Here is a 19,900-nt window from a genome sequence, read left to right on the forward strand (position 1 = left end):
AATGGATAACTAACATTATGCCACACAGTATCCCAGTCTATGTCCTCTGACCCACCACAGAGATCAGCTGTCCACTGAGATGCAAACCTATCAAAAGACGTGTCTGACCATGCGTTAAGAAGGTTGTAAAATGTTCGAGCCTTCACTTGTATAGTAGTCTGCAATAGTTTATTGCTGTAATTATCCAGTTCTAGTTTTAATTCACTTAACGGAAAGGTTTTAGACAGTAAACTTGTAAGTTTTTATTAATTTAAATTTAATTACATTTTAAATTAATTAAATTTATTAATTTAAATTAATTGGTCTTGACAGTTAATTATAGTATACAGTATAGTTAGTCTTGGTGATCTAAATAATGGTTGATGTACAGATAGTGAAGTGTCGTAAGATAAAATTGTATTGCAGCCTTTTCTTATATTTTAAAAGAAGAACCAATTGGTGTTTCAATTAAAGATTTAGGACATGCCTTGCTATAATACAAACTTTCTAAGGAGATACCTAGCTCTGAGGCTGTATCATGCTCAATTTGTACCCAGTCCTATTCTATTTCTGCTTTAAACCTTTGCTTGGACTGAGCCAAATGCAAAGTAATAATTGTAAAAATTAGGTAACCCATCTTGTAGCCCTGTTGATACTTGCCCATGAACACTTGGCTTAACTCTATGGGGGGGGCTGTTACTTGTAAGAATTAAGTTTGAATTTACATTCAGCATGTCAAGTAAAGAATTGTTATGGCAGAACATATTTTTGTGACACTACTTGTCCTTTTCCTTGATCTGCACCAACCTTTGGTAGGTTACACCTACCATTTAGACTTAAGTTCTTCCTCACTTTCAGAGGCAGTCAAAGGTAGCAATCCTAAGCAGTTTTCTTTACTCCCGCTGTAGGTACTGACTGAAAGACTTTGAGACTGAAAAATCTTTGAGTGATGTTTGTGGGTCTATTATGAGTTTCATTATTTTTTGTGTTCATGTAGTTTCACCTGTTTTTCATCCAACCTACCCTGAATATATTTGTTTCTGTTGCAACATGTTACAGAATCATGGAGTGAGACAAACTTGCACAGCATTTGCAACTATTTTATTTATCTGTTACCTTTCTCACATATTGTCCACAATAACTACTTCCTCCTTGTAAAGTATTATGGTAACACTAGGCAATTCATGATTCATTTTAGTGATCGCACATTTCAAAGTCATGTAGAATTTTTTTAGGCTGTTCATATACAGTACTTTATGCTTTAGGTGTACAGAGAAAGTCTGATTGACCTCTGTTACACTAACTACAGATTTGTTTTATAAGCCAATAAAACAATTAACATGATTTACAGCATTCTTTTAAATGCTACCAGATTGTTAAAATAAACCTAGCATTTTAATGCAAATAATCACGCAGAACGAAATAATACTCTCAAAACATACAAGATGTGAATTAGCAGTTGAGGCAGGCAAGGTTTAAAGGCACATTTTTCTACAAATAATTCCAACAAAAATTCAATTTTTAAATGGCTGTAATGCTTGGAACATATCTGTTGAAATGCAACTCTGAAAATGCACGCTAATGAGCTGATGTACGTGTATGTCTGAAGTCAGTCTATATTTATAAGCAACAACATTCTCGCAAAGCATTCCACGAAAACTGCAGTCAAGACAGACAGTGATTTTTTAAGTGTCTAAGGTGGCCTGTTGAGGTGCAGCTCAACACTCTAACTGTGAATATGAAGACTAAGCTGTGATGTTTTAGTCTGTGAAGGAAACCAGAAACAGATTGCCAAAGCATACTACACCATGAATGAACTGCATAGCTTTAGATAAGAAGTGTGTACACCTGATATGTAAACAAAAGTGGCTTTTCCTGGACACTGAGACAGACAGAGAACTGTGGACATCATCGGACAGTAGTATGGAATGAAACCTGAGGGCACTGATAGACGGACCTTGTGTGGTGATCTTACTTTCCTTGGTCTGATTTGCATGGCAACAGTGTCACAATCTCCCCACAGTTCTGTTGAGCTGAGCCCTGTCCATGAAAAGCACTCGAGTGTCTGAAGGAGCCTGCTCCAGCTCCAGAATGGTAATGTTATTGGGCTGGGAGGTACTGAGAAGTGGTCCAGGAACATACAAAGTTTGTTGAGGGCCTCTCTGGGGCCAATATCGACCCAGGTTTACTCCATTAATCCACACCTGTCCCTGGGAAAGTCAAACCAAACAATGTTTAGTGGACAGGGGTCTTTAGAAAACCTGCTGTATTGAGAGACATTTTAAAATAAAGTATTTAAAATACACTTTCACCTTCAGTTTGTAAAAGATGGACTTTTTATGACATTTCACTTAAGGTACAAAAATCATTTTTAGAATGGTATAATTTACATTGCAACTACTTAAAACAATATATTTAATAGTAACTATTAAAATAAATTTTAAGTGACCCACTTCTAGCACAAACAACTAAGAGTACAAAGTGAATATGAATCCCATCATCATTCAAACCTTACTCACATACAGGTATTTGCAATAAAGTTTTAATTTGTGGCAGACCCACATATAACAGACTGGTTTAGATTTTAAATATTAATCTGAGATTTATTGGCATGTTGGCAATAGATTACAGGAAGGAAAACCTTAAGTGCTTACTTTTCATGACTTTCATGACACTTACCTTAGTCCACCCTCTGAGCCTCAGAAAGGTGTCCCAGGCCAAGCCTGTTGGCTCCAGGATGCCCATGTAAAAGGTGGGTCCTTTGGAATCCTCCCTGCTGCCTTTGTGCCTGGGGTGTTTCAGCTTGGAGTGTGGCCAACCATAGGCTATAGCCCCATCAATGTCAAGAGAGTAGATCAACCAGTTAGACAGAACGTCTCTTCCCAGGTAGAGGTTGCTCACAAGGCCCTAATATGAACAGTGCAGAACAAAAACAGTCACTGAGAAAGGTAAATTTCTTGCAAGATGTGAGTTGTAAGATGTGACCACTAAAACTTTATACATAGCCATGCCTATGACTCCCATAACTCAGCAGGAAGTATTTTTTAGTGCAAAATTAACTTAAAAATTATTTTAAAAAGAGTAGGGGTGTAACCCCGGGGTCCTGGCCAAATTTCCCATTGGCCCTTACCAATCATGGCCTCCTAATAATCCCCATCTATGAATTGGCTTCATCACTCTGCTCTCCTCCCCACTAATAGCTGATGTGTGATGAGCGTTCTGGCACACTATGGCTGCCGTTGCATCATCCAGGTGGATGCTGCACATTGGTGGTGGTGGAGGGGAGTCCCCATTACCTGTAAAAGCGCTTTGAGTGGAGTGTCCAGAAAAGCGCTACTGTTTATAAGTGTAAACAATTATTATTATTAAAAAAAAGTAATTGGTTTAGTCTCTTTGGACCTCTGGTTTCATTCTCACTTTTAAGAGGAGTTGTATTTAGTAGCATAGATGAAGATTGCAGTACATAGATTATATACTGATAACAACACCTCCTCCTCCACACTCTGGCCCTCCCGTCTGCGTGGAACAGGAGGAAGAATGACTCATCCGTGAAGAGGATCTGATGCCACTGTCCATCGCTGCTTCTGTCTGGCCCAAGCCAGTCGGGTGTGACGTCTAGGAGGTGTGAGCAGAGGGCCCCTGAGAGGTCGCCTTACTCTAAGGCCAGCAGCATGGAGCCTCACTGTCCTGGCACTAATGTGGGCATTGTGTCTGCCGGCAGTTTCAGCAGCAGTACGGGTGGCAGATCTGAAACGATCTCTCAGATGGACCAGTCTGATGTGTCACTCCTGCTCTAGTGTGGTCACTCAAGGGCGACCAGATCTTGGATGGTCTTCTGTCCTGCTGGTCTACTGAAACCTCTGCAGTCGGGACACAGTGGAGCAACTTACTCCATAGTGTCTGGCAACGCTGGCACATGACATGCCTGCCTGCAGCATGCCAATAGCCCTCTCCCTTGCTTCTGGTGACATTTGAGTGTGGCCTTTTTCTTGCAGTGACCTAAGCTTTGACTTAAGGCCTTTTTAAAGGTGACCTGATCAGGCATTGTTCCACCCAGACCTCGTTGGGTAAAAGTGCACCCAACGAGCTTTCGTGTGATTGGCATGTTGCAATGCCTCACTGCACAAGCTGTATTGGAGCAGAGGACTTAAAACAATTTGACAACTTTTTGTGAAAGTACATAAGCCTTAAATATAGTATTCTCATTCCAGAAAATGTTGTGTTTCTTTTTCTATCAGTATATATACATATATAGAATTCCTCAACTGAGGAGGTTCTCAAGTAAGTCTGCTTTTGTAGAAGAGCAACACACCAATGTTATGTCCACAAACCTCCTCTATGTCACTCTGGACCAGGATGTCTTTGGGAGATGGGAAGAAGCTGGAGCAAAAACCCAGATAAACTTCCGATTTATAAATACCAAAGGCTAGAATCAAATTCAGGTCCACGGAGCCCTGAAACGGCAGCGCTAACTACTCAGCTGCCCACAGTCTCAATATTATTCAATGAAAACTTGCATTTTATGCTTATTCAGAGCAATACCAGTAAATAACTGCAAACCCCTTCACAACCATGGATCAGCTCTCAAGAAAAGAAAGGACTGATCCAAAGCTGAATTATAAATAAATAAAACAAACTACTATATGACTTCAGTTAAAAGTACTTCTGTCCATAAACAACAGCTCGAACAAACCAGCAATGACTCTTATTTATTTAACTTGAGTTCTTTTCATCAGTTCCGAGGTTGTTCTTGCCTTGAAGTCGTTAATGTGACTCCCGAAGTTAACCCTCCCCATGTTCTCAACCAGGATGTCTAACTGATCTCCTTCTTTTCCAGTCACATTTAACACCAGAGTGGTGTCTCTTTCCAGCACACCCTGGAACATCTGGAACACATGATGGGAAAAACAGAGAAACAGACAAACTTTAGAAAGGCAGCATACAGGAGAGTGATTATTTTCTTACGCTTGAAAGCAAGTGATTAGTAATATTTTGGCTAAGAGATTGTCTTCCTGTAAGAGGGTGCATTTCAGAGTAATTATGAACCATAACACTGAAAACTTGGATAAGGTCCACTGACCAGCTTGTTTCAGGTTGTTCACTTAAGCAGTGAGGCGTGATGAGGGATTAATTTACATTTCAATCAAGCCCTTTATTGTGTTATGAAGCACAGTTCTTTAGAGGAAGATTACCCCTTTATGGCCTGGCTTAATACGGGTTAATCATTGAGCTAATCTAAAGCTTTTATTCAAAGCAACATTTTTACTTTTTTCTTAATTTTGTTTGAGCACACCTATGAACCTAAATACTTTTGGGGAAAAAATTGCAGCAATTCTGAGATGAGGTAAGTACAGTACTGCTTGTGTGTTACTCAGTTGTTTGTCGTCCTCCGAGTGAGAGTGTCATGCATTTGTTCTATTTATGAGATAAAGAATCACCCTAATAATTGCTGAGAAGATGTGAGAATAGTGCTAGTGATCTACCTGTATCAAAGAAAAGTCTAAGTTTGGAAGTGAAATTAGATTTAATATCAAGCACTCCCCATTAGAGAAATGAGAATCACTGTCGGACACTGGGTACGTGCTTGGTTTAAGTAGTTCTACAATCTGAATGAGAACATGGATGAATTTACATATATGCCATCATTATAATATAATGACATTATAGTATCATATAATATAGTAATATTAATATAAAAATGCAAATGTAGACTATTTCGGCTATATTATGTAATGTTGCACTACAGAGGTGGGAAGAACCTCAGAACCTTTCATCAATTTCCCTTCAGGATTAATAAAGTCTTATCTATCTATCTAGAACCCACTTGTTGGATGAAAAGCAGCTGAGTTGCAGAGCCTGCAAACAGCACACAGGGATTTGCCTAGAGCAGGACGTTACTGAGATGGGAGGGAACGGGGAACGCCCACTCTGGGAGTGAGGAGCAGGCTTTTTGCTGATTGGCGAGCCGAGAAGCCACGCACACAGACAACCAGGGTGCTGTGGCTAGCTAGGCAACCAGAGTGTTATGCAAGCAAACACAGTCTGGGGCTAAAATCCAAACAAGTGAAGGCTGAAATGGGGGAGACCCTGTAGAAATGCACAGGTGGATGTGGCTGAGGTCCAGTCCAAGTTCAAAGCCAAGGTGAAAGCTGAGGGGCAATCCAAGAGACACAGACACAGAAGCAGAGACAAAACTCAACAACAGAGCCCCAGGCACTGTCAGGTCTGAGTACTTCTTGTGAAGAGCACCTGGAGGAACAGGCGTGGTTGTAAACAGACTCCAGGTGCTAGTATCTTCAGGTGATTAGATTCTGCAGTAGGAGCATAGAGAGACAGGCTAAGGATGACATCACAGTTTGCTCAGCCCTCAGAGCAGCAGCCAGGGCAAGCATGACATGTTATGAGTTAAATAGGTTTTTGCTGGGAACCTCACCAACATTTCTGATATTCTTCCTGTGGGAAATTGGTTTCTGTGGGAAATATGTCCTCTGTGTTATGTTCTCAACCGACTTAGAAACAACCTTATGGAAAACATAATGGAAAACATGCATATGCATGAAGTTCTGTTTAATGGGATTTTTCAACTAATTCTACCTGAGATGGTCCATATTTATTCTCATTTTGGTACAGGGAATTTTAAGACTGGTCTTCAGGGTACACAGCTTAGAAAGTATTCTATATCTTAAACTTTAACCAATTAAGCCACTTGTAGTTTTACACAGAAGTAACAAAATGCTGTACTGTAAATTTCAAAACAGAAATTGTGTAGTGTGTCTGTTCCTTGGTTGTCGTGGTTTTGCAATCTGTAGTAAGATTCTTTCACATTTTTTTCTGTGTTGGTAAAGGGCTGCTGTTCAGGTATTGATGGGCACATGATTGTGTGGCAGTGTTGTGGACCAGGGTATTTTCCTCAGATTTCTTACCCCATTGACCAGCACATATCCACGGTCGTGAACACCATTCAGAGGTGAGATCAGTGGCGTGGCTTGTTCTAGTGTCCTGGGCAGCTTAGTCTGGTAAAGCATGTAGCCATAATACTGAAAAGCAATCATGCAAAGTGAGGTTAGTACTGCAGGGACAGATAAAATCTCAATTAATCCAGCTACACAGATTCTTGCACCTTTTTTACTTCACGTTTTTGTCTAGAAGAACTTTTGGCATGTTAATTTTGTATGTTCAAGTTTAAACTGACCGAAGATGTTTTTATGGAGCTCTGAAAAATCAGGCAAGAAACAAATGGAACATACAATAAGACAAAACAAAACAAAATGGTCCACAGTAATGTTAGTCTTTATGTTTAAAACAGCATTCTATGTTTTTCAGAATGTCCCATCAGTTTTAGGTTGTGAGGGCCAAAATACTCATCTGAAGGTCAGTCTACAGATACTGTGGCTACAGATACTGTTTTTGCACTTAAAAGCATATTAAGCCATTATTATTATAATTTGTATTATTCTTCACCTTGGTAAGAGGCTTTGGTGGTATAGCCAGCAGCCATATCACCCTGCAACTCACAACTGGCAACCCACTGAAGCTAAGCAGGTGTGAGCCTGGTCAGTACCTGGATGGGAGACCTCCTGGGAAAAACTAAGGTTGCTGCTGGAAGAGGCGTTAGTGGGGCCAGCAGGGGGCGCTCACCCTGTGGCTCATGTGGGTCCTAATGCCCCAGTGTAGTGCTGGGGACACTATACTGTAAACAGGCGCCGTCCTTCGGATGAGACGTAAAACCGAGGTCCTGACTCTCTGTGGTCATTAAAAATCCCAGGGTGTTTCTCGAAAAGAGTAGGGGTGTAACCCCGGCATCCTGGCCAAATTTCCCCATCGGCTGTTATCAATCATGGCCTCCTAACAATCCCCCTCTGTGAATTGGCTTCATTACTCTGCTCTCCTCCCCACTGATAGCTGATGTGTGGTGAGCGTTCTGGCGCACTATGGCTGCCGTCGCATCATCCAGGTGGATGCTGCACATTGGTGGTGGTGGAGGGGAGTCCCCATTACCTGTAAAGCGCTTTGAGTGGAGTGTCCAGAAAAAGCGCTATATAAGTGTAAGCAATTATTATTATAGGACCCTATGGCGCCATTGACCAGACTAAACTATATGCCATTGTCTAAGATGTCCTTATTCTTACCTCATCGGATAGATGGAATTCAGCTTCCTGTTCTCATGGCAACTCTTACCTGTTTCATTGCCTCAAAGGTCAAAGGGTACAGAGACTGGAGGGGACCCTGTGGGCACAGCGTATCCAGCAGTCCTGTGATGTTGCCAACCTGAAAAAAAGGAGGTCAAGAGTACTGGCCATCTGTACTGCAAAAAACAAAATAAATGTGTACTAACAATGAATGTATTTCTGATTCTAATGATGTGTTGGAACTAAACAATGTTGAAAAATGATGCCAACCTTTTTCAGTGTTACATATCCATAGGCATACTTTGGTGTGGCAGGAGGCATGGGTCCCTCAGGTACCTCACGGAACTGGGGAAAAAAGAGAGGAAATAACACTGAGTGACAGTAGAGATTGTGTTGCACCCATTAAAAGTATATTAGAATTACTTCAAACATAAGCTTGGCTTTTAACAGAAGTCAATATGCAGTTGATATAATTATTGATATGCAGTTTCCTGTTTTTCAAATCCTTTCCAAAGTGTACTTTTTACAGATAAATATTCTTGTTAGACAATAAATCTGTCTCATCAGAGACTGGTGTCTTCTACACTTGTTGTTGCCAATCTGTTTTCGCACAGTAATCTCCATCCAGGACAGGAGCTGTTTTGTTTCCTCTTTTTTAACACACAGCCCTTCACCCTCAGCCTCTCTACAGAAAACAACCAGCTCCCTGAAATTGCCATGATGTCTGCTCTTTTTCTTTCAGTTCTCCTGATGTTGTCAACCCTCCCTGGAACTCTGGAACCACTGCGGCCGCTTCATAGCCAATATTTATTCTTCTTTTGGGGGTTCTGAGTGTAATCCATCCTCATCCTTCCAGTTGTAGCAAACTTCAGCAAGTGGAAACTCACTATCAGTTCTTATTCTACTTTTCTGTCAGTGCACTTGACCTCAGGTTATGCTTTCCAGGTCATCACAGAATTCCAGTCCCGGCTGATCTAGGATTCGGTGACTTGACTGTCACCTGTTCATTGACTTGTGTTCAATCATCTGTATCACGCTACAGTGCACATCGCATACCAACCTGGCACATCCTAACCAACTTGATCAAGCAAAGCTCACACACTAAAGAAATCAGCATTAGCGTTTTGGGATTCCTTAATTCTGCTGTTTTTTTTATCAAACTACTGAAAAGGAGGTGCTAAACAAAAGTCTGGTAGGACTTCAAAGTGTAATTGCTCAGTTCTGCTGTCTTGCGGTTAAACACCTGCCTGTTGTACAACTTCACACATGTTTTTTAACACCTCTCCCTCCAACCTATCTTCACCTTTGCAGCAGACTCCCTGGTTCATTTCTCGGGGATGAGGGGAGTCCTACCCTTACAGCAAAGACTGTCCTTTCCTCAGCCAGGTGAGTTAATGCCAAACACTAAAATATTAAGTAAGCTATCCCTTTTTATTTGACATGTCTCATCATCATTAGAATGTCATTCAAGTATTGAAATACAAATTATCAATGTTTAACATAGTTTTACCCTACTGATCACATCCCTAATAGCCAGCAGTTTGTCAGTGGGGTCTCCAGCCTCAGAGAGCGGGGCATCATAGTCATAGCTGGTCACCACGGGCTTGAATCTGCTGTCATGATCAGCACCTAGAGCAGCATTGGTTTAAAATCAGTGCATATCCCCAAACCTGCGCTTTATTCTGTATTACAAAACGTTTCCTTCTTCAACAGTAAAAAAATAAAAAAAGATAGGCATTGTTAGATTTATCTCCATTGATTTCATTAATATTTTTCTTCTTTTCTGAGACTTAAAGCAATTTGAGTTATTCTTTTAACTGCCCACAACCCTCTTTTCTCCATAAACTGTTCAGTAAAGATTAATACAATATCTTAAATTCAATCAAGAAAACCCCCTGACAGCTTTGAACACTAATTTGGAATCTGATATACAGAAGCTATGCTGGATGTTTCTACAAAATCAGAAACAAACATGGCATGTCATGGTGTGACTAATTTAAAGAAGTCATAAAAAAGAGAACTTGCCATTCCAGTAACCAAAGTTTGTTCCTCCCTCAAACATATACCTGCAAAGAGAAACTGTATTAAGTCATGCGTCTATATCTACAAGGGGAAATGGACCTGATCTTTGAAAAGCCATGCTGTTAGGTCTTAACTCTCAATGTTGTGTCTACAAGCTCTAGAAAAGATCTTTAAAAGAGTCGGAGTCGATAGTCTTATCTTTAGGTGTGTAGACAAAGTCTTCTATACTGAATTCTCAATAATGGAGTATCAAGGCTGATTCTCAAGCTTAAAGATCCTGTTTGGCAGGTCACAAATAAATACACCTATTTCAGTAAAATACAGTTTGTCTGTTCTAAAGCATAAACTGTGATCATATGGGTTTGCTCCAATTTAATTTCACCTTCCAAATGAATGCTAGCTAGGTGAACTGGTGTCTCTAAACTGAACTGGCATCATGTTCAGGTGTACCATGCCTTGCACCCATTGTCTACCAGTTTAGGCTCCAGCTTACTGCAACCCTTCAGGAATAAAGATTTCTAATAAAGGATGATGCAGTAATGGACTGAATAATCGTTTATGTTTTTACACTCACATTCCCAAGGCCATTACTCATGACCAGGATGAGTAGTCATCCAACAGTTTAAAAACTGACAGTACCGTGGCAACTCTGTGAAGTTGGCCCCCCTACAAACAGCACAAACAATGACACCCACAACATTCATTACTGCTTCATTTGTGCTGGTTTGTGCCACTGAAAGTAGCACTTGTACTGCTTTTGTTCCTGACATCATGTGACATCACTCAGCCCCCCTACAATGTGCCGAAGAATCAAACTAGTCTCATTCATTAGTGCTCCTTTAACGTTGATTTGTGCTATTAACAATAGTGTCTGAGCTGCTTTCGTTCCTGAGATATAGCTGCTTTTTTCAGGATGTGACATCCCTCACCTCCCTCTACAGAAGTGCTGGAGAACCAAACTGATCTCAGTTTTTAGTGCTAGTTTGTGCTGTTGAAAGTAGCTTCTGAGCTGCTTTCATTCCCAAGATATAGCATCTATTTTGGGGGAGGCGTGATCTTACTCGGCACCCCTACACCGGTGCAGGAGAACGGAATCGGTTTCTTGACAGTAACACACTCTTGATAGTTAATGTAATCAATTACTGAATGTGAGGATAACAATGCCTGCTCGTTTTGTCTGAAATTTACATTTTCAGTCTGTGTGGGGGGTGGAGAGGCGGGAGGGATGTGCGTGGATGTTTTGCATTTTAATAACAGCATTTTTTGTGTGAATAGTAAAATCAAGTCTCCAATAGCTTAAAACATTATGCCAATTTGAAATGACAGAATTTTCCGTGATGTACAGTAAGAACAATTAAGATCGTTTAATTAGATTCATGGAGGTTTCAATCAACAGGAAAACACACAAGTGGAATCTACATGACTTGGGTTAAGAATCAAGCCAAAGCGCCATGTGAACTGCTGATGGATGGGTGAGGGCATTGTCCCGACAATGCGAGATGTATCTTACATGTTAACACTGGCTCCCAAGGCCAGCATGTCCCCCAGCATCTGGCTGACTTTCTGTGTGTCCACCTGGGCGTGACTGTCCCCCCAGTGATCTAGCCAGCCTGTATAGAACTCCGAGTTGACCTGCAACACAGCACACCTCCGTCAGTGAGAGCTTTCTAACTCCTCTGTGCATAGCTGTGTCTTCAAAAAGTAGCATTGCCTGGAGTTTACATAGAGACTGCAAAATAAAATTGTAAAATTGAGTATTTTTAACACCGAGTAGGTTTTTCTAGTTTCAGAAGCTTTTATTGCTTTTTTAAGGGTGTTCTATTTAGTACTGAATAAGTTAAAAATGTAAAGTCAGTCTAGATGATGTTTTGTAACAATAATTATGATCGCAGTTCACTCACCAGAGGACCCTTTGGTTCAAATCTTCTTTGTCTTTTGAAAGCTGTGGTAATGTTGGTGTCTAAGGTAGAAATCACTGTGAATCAGCTCATGCAAAATCATGCTGAACTTTCTATATCTGCATGGAATCATGCAGGATACTGACACTGCATTGCAAAACCAATACATAAAAATGTTTATAATGGCAGATAGAACATTCTGAACAAAGCTTAAAACCTTCTCTCCAACTTGTCAGTATTGGCAAATAAGAATCAATCTGGAAGCTTTTTTTACCAAATTATGCTGCAGGGAGTAGTAGAACAAGATCTATGCAGATTTCCTTATGTGTGAAGGCTTGTTTACAACAACTGTATGTCATGCCAAGTACTATATTTAGCAATTCATGAGAAATTCTCCAGATTTTTAAACTAAGTTCAACAGAAAAAAGTTATTTTAAAACCTTTTCTCATTCAAAACATTTTGCTGATTAAAATACCTAAATGGGGGAAAAGCTAACATATTCAGAAACAAGCTGAATGACACTAATGAGGTCATTCTCTCAACATAGTGGTGCTTTATGAATATTTTCAATAAGTGGCTGTATTGTGGCACTGTAGGGCTGTCTCTATTACCTGTCCCAAAATCGATAGTAGCATAAAGGCCTTCCAGGGTCCCACAAGTCAGCTCCAAGTTGGTGTTGCCATCTGTGGTGAAAAGGACAGTGTCTTCCTCCAGAAAGAACTGGAATATCGTTTTCAGGTGACGAAGATAGTTGTAATCGCAGGCGAAGTAGCTTCCATATTCGTTCTCCACCTTTTCCATATATACAGTACAAACCATTATTACTTTCTAAGTTGAATTCATTTAAAAGATGCATAAACACTGTTTTAACAATGCTGAACCAGTTAAGTCTTAACACTACCATTAAGATAAAGCATGTTACTATAAATGATTTTAACATGAGCTTGTATTCTTTTTGTAACGGGCAGTGTAAGACTAAATGATCATTTTTAATATTTTGTGGTATATGGATAAAAAATAATAGTTGACAGAAATGAAGCAGGGTCACACACATAGCTGTTTTAGTAATAACAGCTTGACCTTTTTCACACCTTTGTCACAGATCTTTTGTTGTTTTAGGAACCTTAATTTATACCATAAGAAGAGAAGCATTATGGTAAAGGTAGACAACTGCACTATTTGTGCTGATAATTTAAAATACATGGGCTCTGTCTAAAATGGAAATCACACCCTTAAAGAACACTTTGAAGGTTCAAAACTGAGAGTATTACTCCAAGTTTCCCAGAAAGGCATAAACCAGCTTGTTCCAGAATCTCATTTCACAGTGCAAGTGACACCAGCTCTAACAGTCAATCAGCATTCAGAGTAGGACGGTAGTACCTGGACACTGATGATGTTTCCTCCATTGCTGTAAAGCCAGGGCTTTATTTTGGGCAGAAGAACTGCTAACCAGCTGTCTACCGCCTGCAGGTAATCTAGAACAAGAAATAAGAGAGACTGCATCTCCTCACCTTTTGGAAAAAGTCTGTAAGTCTAATTTATTACAAAAGATATTTATAATAATAATAATAATAATAATAAACTTTATTTTATATAGCACCTTTAAAGGTGGCTTCTCAAAGCGCTTTACAGGATGACAATAACAATAAATAAGAAGACTACAACAATAAATAAGAAAATTTCACAAGACAGGACACAATTATAATTACAACAATACAACAATAACAATAGAGGAGACCGTGGAAGATGGTATTAAGAAGAGCAGAGGGGTGAAGAATGGAACCAGTTAAGTAAAGGCTTTTCTGAAAAGGAGGGTTTTGAGTCTGGATTTGAAGGAGTTTAGAGAAGGTGACTCTCTAATATCCTTGGGCAAGGAGTTCCAGAGCTTGGGGGCATAGCAGGAGAAGGCCCTGTCGCCCATACAATGTAGACGGGCTTGGGGGACAGTAAGGAGGGCAGAATTTGAAGAGCGGAGGTTGCGAGGTGGGGAGTAGGGCGATAAAAGTTCAGACAGGTATTGAGGTGCCAAGCCATGTAAAGCCTTGTAGGTGAGCATGAGGATTTTAAAGTCTACGCGGAATTTGACCGGAAGCCAGTGCAAGGACTCCAGGATAGGAGTAATGTGAACACTTGCACTAGATCTGGTCAGGATTCTGGCTGCTGAATTTTGGACATACTGCAGCTTGTTCAGAGTAGATTTAGATACCCCAGGGAGCAGAGCATTGCAGTAGTCAATTCGAGAGAATACAAATATGTTGATCAGCTTTTCAGCCACAGTTAATGATAGCATAGGGCGTAGTCTTGCGATATTTCTAAGGTGAAAAAAAGATGTTTTGACAGTATGCTGTACATGTGGGTCGAATGTTAAGCCAGAATCGAATATAACCCCAAGGTTTTTCAATTTTGATTGGAGCTCAAATACAGAGCCATCTACAGACAGGGTTACAGGACTGGCTTTACGAAGTTGATGGGGGGTACCAATAAGCATGACTTCAGTCTTGTCACAGTTAAGATGAAGGAAGTTTTGAGTCATCCAAATTATGGATGTCAGAGATGCAATTAGATAGAATAGAGACAGCCACATCAGTGTCGGGTTTGGTATGGATGTATATTTGAGTATCGTCAGCGTAAAAATGAAAGCTGAGGCCATGTGATCTTAAAAGCTGACCAAGTGGGAACATGTAAATGCTGAAGAGCAAGGGGCCCAGTATTGAGCCCTGAGGGACACCAGACTTGACAAGACCAATTTCAGACCTGTACCCATTGAGAGAGACAAAGTGACAGCGATCAGTGAGGTAAGACTTAAACCATTTGAGGGCAGTGTCAGAGACTCCAAACACAGTCTCGAGACGAGAAAGCAAGATGTTATGGTCAACAGTGTCAAAGGCAGCACTGAGATCAAGAAGGATGAGTATGGAAAGAGAACCAGAATCAGAAGCTATTAGGAGATCGTTGGTGACTTTGACTAGGGCGGTTTCTGTGCTTTTACTCAAAAGGAAGTTAAATGAGCATGATAATGTCCATATGCTTTTCTTTCTTTTCTGTAAATAAGTATTGAAAAAAATGTGAATTCCCTGAAACTGATAGCACACATTAAGGTCATACCTGGGTCTGCGGAGCGCAAGATAATGTTGGGTTTATGGAGCAGCCAGGCAGGAAGGCCACCCTGGGAAAAGTAAGCACATTGGTTACTGGAACAACAAATAGTCAATTTGTAAATAGTGTACACCTGGACCAGGACTGACAATGAAATTCTAAACCATGATAAGAATGTTTACAAACTGACTCATCAAAAAAAATATTACATATACTGTATATCAGTTTTCCACTTGCTTGGTTTGTCTGTGACGCTGCTAGTAAACTATGACTTTTTACTGGATTAACTATGGGGAAAAAGTGACTAAAATGTGTAATGTAACACTGTTCAAAAAAGAGAACCTTGTAACTCTATAAACTAGCTATAAACTACACACCAAGAACTATAATAAATGTGATCTGCACTTTAAACTAGTGTGTTTAAGCAGGTTTCGTTGCACATTTTTCATATCAGAGAGATTAGAATGTAGGCCTCCAACAGCCCATGAGTGCATTTTAAAGGCTCATAAATGAATGGAAGGTAAGAATTTTCTGTTTTTCTTACTGTATAATCTAAATGCTTAACCTTGTTACTTTCATGAGTACAAATTGCTCAAACAGCCCCTCACCCTAACCCCAACACAAAACCGTTTTTGGTTTATCACACAGCAGTGAGAAGGCCCTGCCAGTGAAACTCACCATCTCCCATTCTGCACAGATGTATGGGCCTGGCCGCAGGATCACCAGCAGGCCTGTTTGGTTCGCAAGGTGCAGGAAATGCTCCAAATCCCGGTCACCATTGAAGTCATAGGTCCCCTGCACAGACTCGTGGTAATTCCAGGGCACATAGCTGTAACGTCACAGGAGACCAAACCATCCGATTATCATGTGAATCAACCATGGTGACAAACTCCTGTTTGTGTTCTTGTCATAACAGGCATTTTATCATATCATTTCTACTCACACCACATAGGGGTGCTGAGGCATGTCTGCAGTTAAAATGTAACATTTCAAGATGTTTAAGGTCAGAGCTTGCCATAGAAACATAGTACAGATGTCTTTTCAGCTATGAAACTTTCAGCTGTGACATCAAGTTTTTTTTATTTTTCTTCTCTCTCATTATTTATTTACTACTAATTTAGTAATAAGGATTATTTACTATGATTTGAAATCACATCTGTACCTGAGAGTTTTTCTATTGCACCCGGGCTATTAAGAGCAACTGATAAAAATGTAAACTTCTTACAGTCTTACAGCAGGATGAAGGCAATATAATATGGGATAACCTTCTTTTGACAAAGTGTGTCTGAATATTTCCCCCAAGAATGCAGTTTTCTATGGCACAGAAAAACCTTAAATTTCTTATAATGGCAAATTTCTCACTGTTGGTTATTTATCGTTTTATACTTAATAATATACTGTTAGTTTGTATTTCAACTGTAAAAGGCTTCCCCTTTATCTTTTATTCTAACTATGCTTCGGTCTGTACTTACGTCTGAATCGTATTGAGCCCAGTCATGTACATTTTCAGAAGCCTGTCTTTCCAGTAGAACCACGGGATGCGAGAGTAGTGGATACTTCCCGAGATGTACTGGAATGGAGCGCCATCCTTCAGGAAGCAGTTGTTCTTGTAATCAATACTGAAACTGCGACTTTCTGATGCCTGGACAAACAGAGGGAGCATGTTTTAGCCCATCTATGGCAGAGGTGAGAAAACAGAGTTTGCAGAATTTTCCATTTTCACCAGCTCTCATCCAGTTTGATTAATTACTTGCTAATGTAGCATTCTTGGGGTTCTTAGTTGTCATATAAAGATATGTACTGTATGTGTACCTTTATCAGAATTTCTAAATGTACTACGAGAAATAGGCATTTGCACTAAGATAACGCCCTTCTGGTACTTCATAGAGTTATAACCTTCGATGATGTAAACCGCATATTTTATATGTTTAAAGGAAAACGAAAGGTGAACCAACACTTTTTAAAGAGAATCCAGTCTGGTTTGCGCTGTAATGAATGAAACCTAAGCATACAAAGAGACCTGTTTTGGTCGTAAGAATTATTTAACTTTGTCTTCCGGAATCTAATGGCATTGATTCAGGTACATTGAACACCTTAAAACATTCCTTGTCGTAATTCAAATTAAAAATTAAAAATTTGGTCTGAAAAGTCACTTTTTAAATAAAAAAAGGATCTCAGATCAGGCCAGAGTTTGCCTGATGAGACTGTAGTTTTCCTGAATCTTTTCTTTTACCAGTTTTTCCAAACTTGCCCTCACCTTATGCGTGACATTTCAAATTACAAGTAACCATTTCCATTTAAAAAGCAAGCCAAGTACAGTATATCTCAAATAGTTTTAATGTAACAGCATATATTGCACTCATATAATGTTATCTCAGCTTCATACAACTGACATAATGCGGGCTACACTTTCCTGCACAAGATGTGAACTTCAATTGAAACAAAATTAACATACCTTTATTATTAAAAAAAGAAAGCTTATTGCGAAAACGAAACCAACCCTGAATTTCATAATTTCGAATAGTCGATTTACTGATTTAACACATCTCTTACTTCGTGCATATTCCTTTCTACAAAACTTTTTTCAGTAATATAGAAAATAAAAATAAAAAATTGTTTCGATCCAATCACAATATTCTCTTTCGTCTGTAGTAACGGGAGTTCGCAGAAGCTATCATGCAGACCAGTTTGCAGAAGACCATCATGTGATTCAAATTAGGTGTTTCCGCTGGGTCCTAAACAGAATAGAGCTTTCTGCTACGGGCAGACACAGGCATCTTCTAACGGTGATCAGATTATTTTCCTCTTTTGCAGGGATTTTGTCAAGTGAAAAATTAACTAGAATAAATGCAGCATAACATATCGAATATATATTTTTAAATATAATTTTAAATATATATGATTTAAACCATATTAAAATATCTACGTTACATTTTGCAGCAGTCATAATCCCAGAGAGCAACGTATTGTTTTTTTAAAGTGGTTAATTTGCTCTGTGTTGATTGAATATATGAAATTCATTCTTTGCAGTTGAAGTTTCAGTAACAATTTCTGTCTTTTCAAGGAGGTCAGCTATACTGTATGTGCAAGGTCAATGAAGCTGTTTACTTAATCTAGTACAAAACATTATACTTAATAGGAACAAGTAATAGGTTTATTCCATGCTGAAAAAAAGAAGAAAGAGAACACAACGTTTCGGCCGTGGAGCCTTCTTCAGGTGTGTGTCTTTCTTCTTTTTTTCAGCATGGAATAAACCTATTACTTGTTCCTTTGCAGCCTACGCATGCTGACGCAGCTACCCACCTGATTATACTTAATATATTACAAATAGTAGCGTTTACTATATACTAATATCCCTCAAATAGAAAACAAGAACAAAAAGCAGATAGGAGGAATGGAGGAATAAATAAAGCACGGATACATTGTGACTATTACGAAGGTTATATTTGCACACAGTTCTGTTGAATTACAATGCTTGTAACAATTGATTAAGACAGGGTAATCTTTGCATGATATATTGAATATAGCGATATATTGCCCTTGTTGAGTGACGATATGTACATATTTGAGTCCATATAGCACCTTTGTCATGGGGTGCTAAAAGTTGGTGTAGGGCTGTGGCTATGGCATGTAAGGAGTGCTCACTGGGACATTTTCTTTCGTTACTCTCTTTTTGAGTAGATGTTGTTCATTTTATTTTGTGTGTGTGCATCCTTTACGGATACTTGTTTGAACTCTCTCTTTTTGAGTAGATGGTGATACTTTGTTGTAATTTCTAGAGGAAACAAAACTACAATTACTGTATGTATAATTTCTTGGGCTGGTCTCTGGGTCTGCCCATGGTTCTGGGGGATTCAATGTGTTGGGAAAGGGGTCCTTGAACCTTATAATTGCTAGATAGCATAGCTGGCTAAGGGTACTGCCTGGTCACTACTAAATTAAACAGCTAGCAAAATCTATTAACCCCTTTCCAATGACATCCCATTTGGAAGAACTACAAATTTGTAGACATACTGTATTTTAAAGTGAAAATTTGTAATGAAAATTTGAATGTTCAATCTAAACATAGTTGGAAGAGGTGAAAAATTTTGCAAGGCAACTGGATATGAGCACGTATTTGTAAAAATTATTAAAATAAGCACAACTCAACATCAAATTTCCCACATAAACTGGGCCCTATGTAGGTCAAATGATCATGAACTGTCCCTGTGGTAGCAGATAAGGAAAAATAAATCTCCATGTATAACAGCTTTTTTATTTAAACAATGATAAAGGAATTGGCCTTTCTTTGGCTCATCATCCCCATATCTAGACTACAGTAAAAAGCACTTAAGTGCAAGTGAATAATAACATTGCTGTTAATAACTATTACCCTTCAATACATGTCTTCTGGCTTGAAACGTTAGTTTGTTTTTGTATATATCTGTAATCTATTTTCAGCATGCTTGTGAAAAAATGGACAAACCTAGACCATTCTCTGTAATTCCAGATTTCTCAATACACACAGATTTCTCGTGACACTATATGAACTGGTTCAGAATGAATGGGCTACAAAAAACCTTCAGAGAGCTGACTGAAATGAGCACAGTGACATGCATGTTGTTGAACAATGGCCATTGGTTTGACTTCATTGAGCAGACAGACCAGGGAAAGAATGCTGAATTTTACTTTTAGTCATCCCAACAGGCCTTACGTATTGTTTCATATGGTGTAGCTATTTACTGTATATACAGAACCGTTCAAATGTTTGGAAACACCACACACAGAGAGGCAGA

The 19,900-nt window shown here is 39.4% G+C and overlaps 1 protein-coding gene across 1 annotated transcript; it reads right to left on the reverse strand.

The window, feature by feature from the left end:
- Nucleotides 1-606: 606 nt before the first annotated feature.
- glb1l (galactosidase, beta 1-like) lies at nucleotides 607-17,834 on the reverse strand. Its single transcript, XM_088607337.1, has 16 exons — nucleotides 17,581-17,834; nucleotides 16,598-16,767; nucleotides 15,804-15,954; nucleotides 15,135-15,195; nucleotides 13,410-13,504; nucleotides 12,641-12,821; nucleotides 12,032-12,090; nucleotides 11,641-11,762; nucleotides 10,134-10,174; nucleotides 9,619-9,737; nucleotides 8,379-8,453; nucleotides 8,158-8,247; nucleotides 6,903-7,016; nucleotides 4,734-4,865; nucleotides 2,659-2,886; nucleotides 607-2,189 (listed from the first exon to the last, which is right to left on the reverse strand). Exons 1-16 carry the CDS (start codon nucleotides 17,635-17,637, stop codon nucleotides 1,986-1,988), a joined length of 1,899 nt encoding a protein of 632 aa, XP_088463463.1. The 5' UTR covers nucleotides 17,638-17,834; the 3' UTR covers nucleotides 607-1,985.
- Nucleotides 17,835-19,900: the final 2,066 nt, after the last annotated feature.

Source organism: Lepisosteus platostomus, chromosome 14 (genome assembly GCF_059453375.1).
Source record: "Lepisosteus platostomus isolate fLepPlt1 chromosome 14, fLepPlt1.hap1, whole genome shotgun sequence".
Lineage (NCBI taxonomy): Eukaryota > Metazoa > Chordata > Actinopteri > Semionotiformes > Lepisosteidae > Lepisosteus > Lepisosteus platostomus.

Coding starts and splice junctions, on each gene's coding strand:
- glb1l (XM_088607337.1), bottom strand. CDS start 17,637: ATGAAATTCAGGGTTGGTTTCGTTTTCGCAATAAGCTTTCTTTTTTTA. Junction 16,768..17,580: donor TTCTTTTTTTAATAATAAAG/GTATGTTAATTT, acceptor CTGTTTGTCCAG/GCATCAGAAAGTCGCAGTTT. Junction 7,017..8,157: donor CCTTTGAGGCAATGAAACAG/GTAAGAGTTGCC, acceptor ATTGCTTTTCAG/TATTATGGCTACATGCTTTA.